Source organism: Anopheles cruzii, chromosome 3, assembly GCF_943734635.1.
Source record: "Anopheles cruzii chromosome 3, idAnoCruzAS_RS32_06, whole genome shotgun sequence".
Taxonomy (NCBI): Eukaryota; Metazoa; Arthropoda; class Insecta; order Diptera; family Culicidae; genus Anopheles; species Anopheles cruzii.
In genome coordinates this window covers 28,345,114-28,356,746 of record NC_069145.1, presented here as the reverse complement: position 1 = coordinate 28,356,746, position 11,633 = coordinate 28,345,114, and the positions used below count along the sequence as shown (strand labels likewise).

General features: G+C 50.2%; 1 protein-coding gene across 1 annotated transcript; it reads right to left on the bottom strand.

Moving 5' to 3' along the window:
* Window positions 1-51: 51 nt before the first annotated feature.
* LOC128270163 (uncharacterized) lies at window positions 52-10,449 on the bottom strand. The gene is made up of 4 exons (XM_053007568.1): window positions 10,188-10,449; window positions 4,642-4,794; window positions 257-397; window positions 52-173 (listed from the first exon to the last, which is right to left on the bottom strand). Exons 1-4 carry the CDS (start codon window positions 10,447-10,449, stop codon window positions 52-54), a joined length of 678 nt encoding a protein of 225 aa, XP_052863528.1.
* Window positions 10,450-11,633: the final 1,184 nt, after the last annotated feature.

Below are 11,633 nucleotides of genomic sequence, written 5' to 3'. Positions count from 1 at the left end.
GCCCGACCCGACCCGAGCAATTGAGAAGAATAGATCTGACACGGCGGCTACTTACTTGCTAAATAGTCGCAAAACGACGCAGATGATGATGAACATGACGGCCATCGCCACCAGGACTCCAATCATGGCCGGGTCGATGTACTTCTCCGGTTCGATCGGCTTGTTTATCGCGGCTACATTTGGGGAATATCGGGCGGAAACAGGAAACAGTGTAAGTGAAGCTCCCGTCGCAGGCGCAAAGTTGGCCACTACCTACCGCGACACTCGACACTGCCGTCCGGCTTGAAGAAGGGATTCATTTCGAAGAGGCACACGCAGCGTCCATCGCGACATTCCGTCTGTTCGGTCACTGCTTCGCACTGTTCGCTGAAGAAGCATGTTTCGTTCACTTGGCGTTCTGGAAGAGGTATGAAGTTAAATGTTAAAAATAAACTGGTTTAAATGCAGGCTAAAAGGAAGTGACACACGACGCACATAAAATGTCAGTTTTTGCTAGGCCTTCTTCTGCCACAGGCCTCCCCAAACACGCGGCCTACTTCGTAGCAGCGCGGCCTTTGGAAGGAGCACAGAAATCACAACGGGTCCGGGCGATACTTGTTGGTTTTAGCAGGGTCATGGAAAACCATCAACACTGCTAACAGGGACGGCCCGGCCCGACCCCAGGAGGGCTGGCTTTCCGATTTAGGTTAACATGCTGCTGCTGAATTGACAATTTATGCGCCGCAGGGACGGACGGAGTCCTACTTATGCCTGCTGTGCCAGGCCTGCTTTGCCAGACACTCGCCACCCTGTGGTGTCAGCTTATTGACAGGATTGTTTACTTTACCGCGGCCCCGAGGCAGGGACGAAATGGCAATAGTGCTGCAGCTTAACGTTGAGCTTAATGTTTTCTAATCGTCCTTGCGTCGCCACAAGGTTCAAATGTTTTGCTTAAAGATATTGAATGGTTACATTTTCTATGCCTTCGAGTGGAGTCCTGAGGTTTTGATGGTTTTTCCTGCAACTTTCAGCCCACTTGTAGTTAGTAACTTGCATGATGGCGGAAAACGGATCGATCCAAAACGTCATCAATCAAAGGGAGGCAACAAACGAGACAAAAACCGGGCTAATTGTTTACCCCTAATGCTGCACTTCGCCAACGCGGTCTTGATTGACACAATCAATTTCACTCGATTCGAGTGCCGGATCCGTCCCTACCCCGAAAAGTAAACTCATTTACCGGCGAACGGCTTATTCATCTGATGGGCTAACTTTGTTTGACGTTTTACTTGCCGCTTCAGCCGAACGGCTCTTTCAGATTCGGCTCTCCGAACTTTATTGGCCTTCTGTGGCTTTTTTTTTGGTTCTGTGGGGCGTGATGTTACGATCAGTGTCACGACATCGATATCACGAAGCCATCCGACGCCGATTCGTAATGGCTCCGGCACGACGAACAAGGCGGACATCAGCTCTTTCGATGCATCTAATATTACACACACGTAACAGTTTCTGCGGCGCAAAGTTCAGCCTATCTGCTGTCTCGTTAACGAGTTACGTCAGTTGATCACAGGGCATGGGGAATTAATTAGTTTCTTATAATCTTGTCTCGTGTTAATTTCGCGTGCCATTACGCGTATGCTTCGTGTGCTGGTTTGCCAGTACCACAGAGGTTATCAATAGGGTATTATTTTTTGGCTCCATAGGCGATTGACAATTCCCATAATGGATTGTTACGAAGCGATTAAAATAAAACTGTGGCCATCAAAATATAATATTATAATACGACGCCTATTCATAAGCTTTCTGTAAATATTTTTCATTTAAACGGTTAGTAAAACGGTTGTGTAGATGTTCAGTTTCAAACTTCCATTGTTTGTCTAAAGTTTTTAAAGAGAAAATTCTAATGAAAAAAAAACATCAAACTTGTTTATCCATCTATACACAACCACATTTAGCCGCATCGGCAGCTATGGATAGTTGGGAAAACTTAAAAAACCGACCGACCATTGGCTCGTGGCTCGGGTATTACAATGAGGTGTTCATTGAATAATGCGCCGGAAAATATGTCACGACACGTACCACGGGCTTTCACTAACCGCAGTGATGAGCGGAATTCGGGATCGGATTATGGTTAGTGATTTTTGGTGAGCCAGCAACCCCTGTCCCCGTGCGAACCATGTCAATCATCGCCGTTTGCTGAGCTGTGCGAAACTGCGACCCACCGGACGTGGGACCGTAATCCGTCGCTCATGTTTAATATGCTGTGATGAAATATTCATTTTTCAAGCGGGATTTACACACCCGGAACCGGGAACGGACAGTAGCTGGCACCAGCCACAGGATGTGTCAATTTTGCTGAGGCGCCCACGACCGGGCACAGGAAGCTCGGTGGATATCGCACTTCAACCGTGTGATTCGCAGTTGTCGAACAGAGCGTGCGAAGTGTTCCGCACAGACTGTGAGTTCCGGGACTCATTTCTTGGGTTTTTATCACAAATTTTGCATTTCATTTTACTGTTCCATGTTCCGAACTGATTAACCAGAGGAGGGTTTTTGGTTCATATTTTAAAGCACATTTATAGTTTGAAACCGAAGCGATCGTCCCGCGTCGAATAAGAAACATAAATCGTGATACAGCACAATTATCGGCGTAACTGCTTAGCTAAGCACTGCCAGTGGCCATAATCAATCGCGCTGACAGGCGTGGGATACCACCGTACGGTGGAAAAATATCTTTTGACATGACACATGGTTTATGGAAAAAGTTTCTGTACGCTGAGTTATCCGGGATTTGCGCAACTCGCTGGTGTGCGGTGCGAAGTTCGCACCCGATGACGGTGCCATTTATGCCACGATAATGCCACGTATCGATGCATATCAGTCCCGGTTGACGTGTATTGGCGTCCACCGGAAGCACGCGCGGCTTCTCCGTGAGATGAATCCGTTGCACCGTGGAAGGGATTAAAGCTCCAACGATCCGCCGGTGGCGTCGTTTACGCTTCCGCGAACTACACGCAACCTTGTGTTGTATTATTCAGAATGGACTCAAAATGTCCAACCAGAGCGGAAGCGGTGACCGTGATAAACAAGTGTATCGCCAGCTACCAAAGCGACAACTTACTCTACGTACAACGCGGATATACACCGCTTCGCTGCGTAAACGCCACCCCGGTCGGTGTGCTATTTATCATCCCGCCGTCCGTTATCCTTCGCCAACGTGTGTATGCACTTACTGGATATTGTACCTGTCACGAACGGCCCCCCAACGGATTCTTTTCTTCGACAACGCGATCGTGAAATTGAATCGAACGTTGGACACGAATCGTGGCGCGCGCACAGGACATGCCAGCATCACTGAGGCGAGCCAGGTTCTCCCTTTCGCGGTCGGAGCCACAAAAAGTGGGGGCCACTCTGAGTGCGGTGACAACATTTTTCCGCCCACCGCTCGATCGGTGAACACCCGACACCCGACCGGAAAACCGGAATATCCTTATTTGACGGCACCGATTATGATAAATGGTGCTTGAAATTGGAGACACACACAAGGAGCACCAGCAGGCAGGAATGGGGTTACATTCGAACCTTTCTCGTCCCGTTTTTTGTGGTTTGGACTTTTCACATGCATCGAAAACTGACACTAATGGATATAGGAGTAGCATGAATTCATCATCTGGCGTCGGTCTCACGTGGTAAGCGTTCATGGGAAGATATCGCGCGGGAATTGATTCGATTATAAATATGCATCGCGCATCCTGACCCTGATCCATCCTGAAGCGATACCCAAACCGTGAAATATCTCGAATCAATTAGCATGTTTTCGCGTTTGGTCACTTTTATGTCTGACAGCGACATTGAGGAATTCCGAAGCGCAATAAGGTAACGGGGAACCCCTTCTGGGGCTTAATAGTTTCACTAAACTGAGAAGCTCCGAACCCTCGGGGCACTGTCATAATAAAGACGACCGGCAGGGCGGTGGGCTGAATATTGAATGATCTTGGCAAATTTCTAATCAGCTGGGAGTTTGATTTCGGATGGGCAATTTCGCCACAATGCACCGGCAGAGAAAATGAGATTTTCTCCATTATAACCGCTCATGAGCGGAGTAATGCGAGATTCGAGGCCCTCGCTGTCGTTCCATTTGTCGATTATGTCTAACAGCCTTCGATCAATAATCATTTCACCCGTTAGTCTGGCGTTAGTTAGTTCCCCGAAAATAAAATTAGGCCTAGGACTTAGTGGAGGTTCACGGCGCTATAATCGGTTGATAAATTATTCATAATTCGAATAACTATCAAATATCAAACACGGGTAAGTGTATTTTACTTAAAATTCGGCACGATTTGCGAGATGAGTTTTCATTCACATCGGTGACGGCTCGTGATCCACTCTCAACCACCGGCGGTTGCGGTGTTGCGGCACAATGGCGCTGAACGAAACAATGCTACTACTATTTAACCACTAGTGTGGCTTAGGTAATTAAAATTCAATGCATAATTTGTGCCGCTTAATTAGTAACGGATTAATTATAAATGCCGCAGCAAACGGTTCACGTGTGGCTGCAGGCCTCCCGGAGCGGCGGGCCCCAGCTATGCCGTTTGTGAAAAGCGAAATTTGGATAATTAATAATTCTAAATCTCTTCCCCATCCGCCCGCGATACTTACTTTTGCCGCATTTGTCGATGTGGTTAGTTGCTGGTAAATCGACAGTACACTGACATGTGTGCTTCTTCGGATCGCAAAAGGATCCGGCGAAGCCACACTCAGTGGTGCTCTCGCATTTATCACCAAACTTTTTTTGACCACGGGCTGTCGCATCTGTTGAAGGAAAGAGGGAAGCAGACGGAAAGCAATTAGAAAATTATTGTTTAAGGAAAAGGAAATGATTTCTACATAAAACAAAACGCAAACGAATCGGACGACACACTTAATCATTGTCAACGATGATGTGCATCTTAATAACTCATTCCGTTAGCCTTTACCCCCGCCAACCCGAATGATGGCATAATGTAGAGCAATAATGGCACTGGCCGATGACCAACATTACTCTCGGCCAGGGGGAATCTGATACGCCGGCAGCATCCCTTGCAAGTGATCGTTCTCTCGTATGTGTGGCCATTTCTATGTTCTCCGCAGCAGGACAGCATACTAGACAGTGTGAGGGACGACAGATTGCTGGCAGCGAGCGAACGAACTCAGACACAATAGCGTCGGAAACACGATTGTCACTAGTTTCGCATTATAGAGTCGTTTGGCATCTCCGTACTCCTGTGACGGGACGATATAAAAGAGCTTTTACCGTTTCTTTGTCCCTCGAGTTCGCTTTCATCAATGCAGGAAACGAGAGAATAAAAAGAAATAATAATGAAAAAGTTAGATAAATCATAAATAACAAAAACACAAACTTGTTGGAGTGCAAAAATAAAAATAATTCTGTATAAAAGACCTCTAGACTGCAATGTTTTTTAAACAGACACTATTTAGAGATGACAAGACCGCAAACCTAAAAATTTAGGCCTTCGAGTGAATCACCGGGCGGCTCCATCGGTAAGCACCAGGCGCCTCCACCTAAGGAACACGCTGCGCCTCAGGCGGCCAAACTTATTTCATAATTGTTCATACAGTTTGATTGATTCACTCCACGGCCCGCCAACCCCTTGCACGAGAATGCAGCAACAACGTAACGATGGCTGAAATTCTGATAAAATACATAAACACATAGTAGCCTACGGAAAGTGCGCCGTGAAGAACGATGATAAAATGTAGAGCATTCTCTCAAGCTGTTTGAAACCCCTTGAAATGAAGTGCTCCTCTTCCTTCCAGTCATCATCGCGCTCGAGTCCGCTGCCCGCCGAGTCCGTGGGAGTACTGCGCACTAATGGGTCGGGTCGCCAACACAGCGTAAATAGCAAAGAGCTCCGTTTAGTAGCGGCCACAGCAGTTCAACGAGAACATAAAGAAAACATACTTCTCTAAGCTCGTGCGACGCTCTCCGTACTTGTTTCGCTAACAAACCACATCAAGTGCGCTCGTTCTCAGGCAAGCAATCTAACGTAATATCGTTCGCCACTAACCGAACAACGTGCTCAAAAAGCGCTACAAATGACACGGCGCCCACGTGAAAGCCTTTATGCAGGTGTTTCATCCGGCGCCCGCACTATCCAGCCCGGCTTACGGTGCATTCTTTTTTTATGATGCGCGTGCATACGCTCCATGCTGCAAAGAAGGATTCCGTGAACGAAGGATTTAAGAACGAACTCAATATCAAACATTGTTGAGAAATTAAACGCTTCCATTAGGTTTGGACTAGCCCTAAGCGTTGGTAGCTCCAACCGGGTGGTCAATCTGGCAATGCGCATCGCTTTTCCACCCAGTTCAAAGAAAGCACAAAGCAGTGGTTTTAAAAGCCAAGGATTCTAACCGAGGATTTCGATGTTGTTAATATATGACCACACTTTGCCACGGGACGGCCCACACATTGGCGAACGGCGAAAGGACACTCTGCACCTTACCGACGATGCTACCGCCGCTTGAGGCGACGAGAACTCATAAAACTTGGATGGCTCTGCAAAGGCAAAGGCTCCAATAATTTATGTGACCACCTAGACACCATTCAAATATTCATTTCGTTCAACAGAGCCGACCGGCACAGCCCTCTACACGACAGTGTTGCTATCCCGAAGCCCGACTGAGAGAGTTCTGTAAGGTCCCGGGAACAAATCATCCGAGCACCGAAAGTGTCCCACGCCCAAACTCCCAAAGTCCCACCGGAACACGGGCGTGGTGAAGATTAAGTAAGATCGGTCGGTGTTCGGTCGGTGCCGGTCACCAAGCTGGCCAACCAATGGTTTGATTCTGGTGCCGTCTCTCGTTGGAAAACATATCCAACCGCAAAGGATCAATGCCGCTTTAATGGGGGTTTATTTAAATTGCGGTTAAATCGTTCCAGAACCTTCGTCTCGGACTCATCGGAACGGCGGCAGAGGCCTATGTTTACTTCACGCTTTGATGATTAGTCCACGGTAGACCGGTAAACTGTGAAAAGAAAAATCTTAACTCAACACGCACGCCGATCGTCTTTCCGGATCGGTAATTAACGAAGAACGGCTTACGTTTGGCCAAGAAAGCGCCCATTCGAATGCGGCCAGAAGTCTTCTGCTGGCACTTGACTCGCTAAATATTTGAACATTGTTAAAAGAAACAATAATAATCCCAAGTGTAGGGTGCGCCCGTGTGCCAGGGTAAGCACATTAAAGGTGAAAAAAACGGAACAGCCCAGCGATGTGGCCGTAATCTCATGTAAATTTCATTTCTCCAACCCGACGTCCGTTTTGGGGTGAAAATTGGAGGCAATCGTTCCGTTCCGTTCCGCTATAAATGTGCGCGCCCCCGAGGCCGGTGCGAAGATCCCGGCGTCCTCAGGTATCGGTAAAAGCACCTCACCGGCAATCGGTGGAGAGTTGTGTATCCTTTTTGTAGGTGTTGTTATCCCGACACGTGGCTTTGGAGGCGCCGAAAAACGGCAACACGGGTGTGGCATCGGCCGGAATCACTGACACGTGCCTAATTCCGATATCCGTGCCGCACCGCAGAAAGAGAACCCCGAAAACACGGGGCACTGTGTAGTTGGCCGCCCTTTTTCGGGACTGCTCGTGTAGCGGAGGCCACCCCGCGTACCCTTTTAAGATGCCGCGGCGTAAGAGGCAAACTCAATCTGGCAAAGTGTTAAGCCGTTTTGCCGCGTTCTGGTCGAAAGCGGCACGATGTTTTGGGGCCGGATGCATGTTCGGGTTTTTAACTGCTGCCTTCGAGCACACGTCGGTCCGGGGCGGATCAAACATTTATAAGCGATAAACCGTACGCACGCCCAAGTGGCCGGAAACGCATGCTACAGTTGAATGGGCATCCGAGAAAAAATAAAACAGGATAATGAAGAAAGGTTGGATCCGATTTAGCCACCGGGCGTGGGCCGATGGCCCGAAGTTCACCAACGCTGGGCTTAAGGGGCGAGATTTTACACCAGATAAAATATGCAACTAATAACCGAAAAAAGAAACCGGGATTACCGGGTGCAAAATCACTTTAAAATATGCACATGGGAGAAAATCGATAGCCAAGAGAGGCGTTGCACGAGCCGTGGCTGGGTTTGCAGAGGTTGCATCGAACCGAAGCACTCGCCCCGACCACCCGGGGGACAATCGTTCGGCCGGATGTGGTGCAATTTGCAAAAGATAATCTGCCGGTAATTAAGTTTACGTCGCCAGCAGAACGGAGCCAGTAATGGGGAGGAAGAGACCCCGCGTGCGCCCGTCCGGCCATCGTCTGCAGGCGGACCATTTCCCAGAAGTCCCAGAGGATGCCCTAGGACGGGTAACGTTCATGCGTGTCGAAAGCTCGCCGTACGAGTCGAGATAAGATTTCAATTCCTGTTTTTCGTAGTCGCGTATGGCGTTCGATGGCGGCGGAATTACAATAATTATGATCGATTTATTTCGCTCGTTTCGTGGCATAAAACGTGATCAACACACAATTCCGGAAGCCGCGAACCCGAGGCTAATGACAGGCTATTACAGGCGATGCGCCGCACCACGAGTTGAACGGGACCACATCACCGGTGGTAATAAATTCCGCCAATCGAGCTCGACCTTTTTACGACACGTTCCGCTCGACCGTTTCCGGTAGCGTTCGCCAATTGGCCGAACGCATCGAAACCGGCCTTCAGCACTTCCGGCGTTTATGGGTCGACCGGGGGGCCGCTCTAATTAAGATGCAAAATATTTTTCAAACCGCGCGATTAACGAGAAAATTTTCCACCCTCCTGGTGGAGTTTTCCCGGAGAAAGCAAAATAACGTTAAACATTTTTAAATTACAACGCACCGCCAACACGCGAAAGCAGAGGGACCTCGGAGGGGAGCGAAATTGGAAAATGGGGCTTGGGTGCCTTGGGAGTGATGGAAATTTATGTCCTCGTAAGAGGGCCCCCGGTGCCCCTTGCGTGCCTCTCCCGAGGTATGTTATTTAATATTTCTAATGAATTTTCGCCGTCGGTCGTCATCGACCACAGGCGCACCGATTGCTAAACCGATTTATGCCCGGCATCGTCGGCGATCAGAATGGGACGACAATCGGCGGCGGGGAGAGTTCGTTGATTCGCCGAAACCGAAAGTTTATTAAGCCCGTCGGACTTCAAAGGCAGAGGCAGAGACCAGTAATTGAAACAGTGATTAAATTTAGCAACGGAATCGTAATAAGAAAATCCCTTTCTGGCCAGTTTATGCTTTATGCGTGTGCCATCGGGCGTTGGGCGCTTTAATTGGTTTCATTAGCGCGGGGAAGCGTTAGCCGATATGATTGCCGGTTGCCTGGCAGCTTTAAGAACCCAATTCCATTAATATTTGAAACCCCCGGGACCCCTGGTCGGGGACCCGAGCACACACACTTTCGGTAGCCCGCGATCCCCAATGGGCACTTGACTGTAAAATTTAACTTAATTAAAACACACACACTCAACCAAGGGTTGGGTAGATTAATTAGTTAATTAGTGTGTACAACGGAAAGAAAATGGCTCGCTGTTGGTTCATCCGGGGACTCGGGCTGCTGCTTGGGATCCTTTGGGTCCGAATGGTCTGCAAAAACCGCGCTACTTGAGGTTACGGACGAACAAATTCGACAGCAAATTGATGGCGGTTATGCTTGGCGCTAGATATTGGTTATGCTGGCAACCTCTTTTTTTGCCTGCGGTTAGAAAAGTCGCCCCCTGAACCACCCGATTAATCATAACGGAGCCTCACATCCGTCCGTATCACTGGGTGGGAGGCCACCTGTTCTTATGCCCTGACGCCCGCCACGTGATCGATCCGGTGCCACGTTTAATGCCCAAAGCCCGCCCATTCATCTGCAACCGAGGCTGGCGACGATAATCTGCGCTCAGTGTTCAGTGCGGGAGTTTCGCATCGCCTCCCCGCGTTACCTACATCCTAGATTTCCCGGGGGAAATGCGGGAAAAAAGAAACGAAAGAAAAATTGAAAGAAAAAGAAATCATAAATCACAGCAAACATCCCGCGGAGGATTCCCCCGGGAGCGGGCGCATCTTCCCGCACCGATGCAGGATCGCGGCGGTCCGCCCCGATCCGCCCCGCCAGCGGCAGCGGGGATGGTGTCCATCATTAATCATCAAACCGTTTATGTAGGGGCTGGGGGGCTACTTACTGAACGGTGCTGCCTCTCCGGTGCCGACGTTCTCGTTGCTGGACGTGGTCCACACCTCCTCGGTGGGCGGCAAGGTGACGCTGGGGGCCACCCCGACCACCTCGTCGGCCAGGACCCCGCCCGTGAGGCGTGCGAGCTCGCCGCAGAAAACAATCAACAGCAGCCCGGCAACCGGGACGCCAACGGAAACGCTCGAAACGAAGCTACCGGAAGCAACCGAAGATGGCCACCGACGGCGGCGCTGGCGGTGCGGCCCCGCCATTTCGGTGCTGCGGCGGCGGCGGCGGCTGGTAATGGTGGTGGTGGTGGTGTCAATCGGTGCTCGACGACTACTGCTACGATGGTGGCTGGTGGTGGTGCTGCTGCTGCAACTGGAACCCGTGCTCTCCGGCCCTCGTGGCGGCCGCGGCACGAACCTCGCCTGCGTCGTCCTCGCTGTCGGGGGCTCGCGGGCCCTCACACGCTTGCTCATAGTTGCCGCTCTATCTCCTCATCCATAGCGGATCGTGCCGCCGTGCCGGATGGCTTGTTTGGATATCGTTTTGGCGCGTTATTTGCGTTGCGCGTTCCTTCCGCTCCCCGCAGTTGGTCCAAACGGTTTCTAAGGCTTGCGACAAAAGTCGCTCTCAAGACGCTCTATGTCTGCGTGTGCGTGGTTGTGTCGGACGGGACGCGATATTTGCGAACGAAGAGGATTAACGGACTATTTTCCCAACTTTTGTCAGTGCTTCGGGCGAAGGCATTCGTCGCTGCAACAGGCTCGGGCGGCGACTCAGAATCGCATCCAGCTTTCCATTTCCCGACGTCCGACAACGGATGGGGGGGGGGGGGGGTTGCGCGATCCTCCGGCTTAGGTTCCTGGTCTGGTCGCGTGAGGTTAATCTGTAAGGTACACACCAGAAGAAGCAAGCCAAGCTGTATAATCGGGTAAATACGTCGGAACGTGAAGAGAGGCAGTTAAAAGTCATAAGCAAAGTAACGCACGCTTCGCTACCGTTTGGGCACTTTGGTCACCCCTACACGCCGTCGTTAAGGGCCGGCAACAGAAACCGAAAATGTGCCTAATGAATATCCACAGGCCGCTTAAAAGGCCTGCTGCCCATAAGGTGCGTGCCGTCGGTGGCCACCGCGAAGCTCGGTCGTTCCGCGTGTGCTGGCTTCTACAGTAACGAAACACTCAGCAGCTTCGCCGGCGAAATTGGGACCGAGCACGCAACAACACACCGCCACGTGGGCTGACCCATTTGCTGTGCAACGGCGTTTCGCAGGCCCCACCACGCAGGCATAGGATTATTGCTCGTTTTCTGTTTAAAATTTGTTTTGTTAATGAAAATGTAAAATGCTGGCCGATGTGGCGTGGCCCAAGTAACGCTTCGGCTTCGGCTAGTAATCCGCGCTGCGTTCCGGCAGGCATTCGAGCGGCGCAACGCATAAGTTCTGAGACTC

What these genes read in the sequence shown, in the direction of transcription:
- LOC128270163 (XM_053007568.1), bottom strand. Translation starts at nt 10,449, where the DNA reads ATGGCGGGGCCGCACCGCCAGCGCCGCCGTCGGTGGCCATCTTCGGTT. An exon ending in CATCGACAAATGCGGCAAAA is followed by an intron (nt 398 to 4,641) that starts GTAAGTATCGCG and finishes TACCTCTTCCAG; the next exon opens with AACGCCAAGTGAACGAAACA. An exon ending in CGGCAGTGTCGAGTGTCGCG is followed by an intron (nt 174 to 256) that starts GTAGGTAGTGGC and finishes CCCCAAATGTAG; the next exon opens with CCGCGATAAACAAGCCGATC.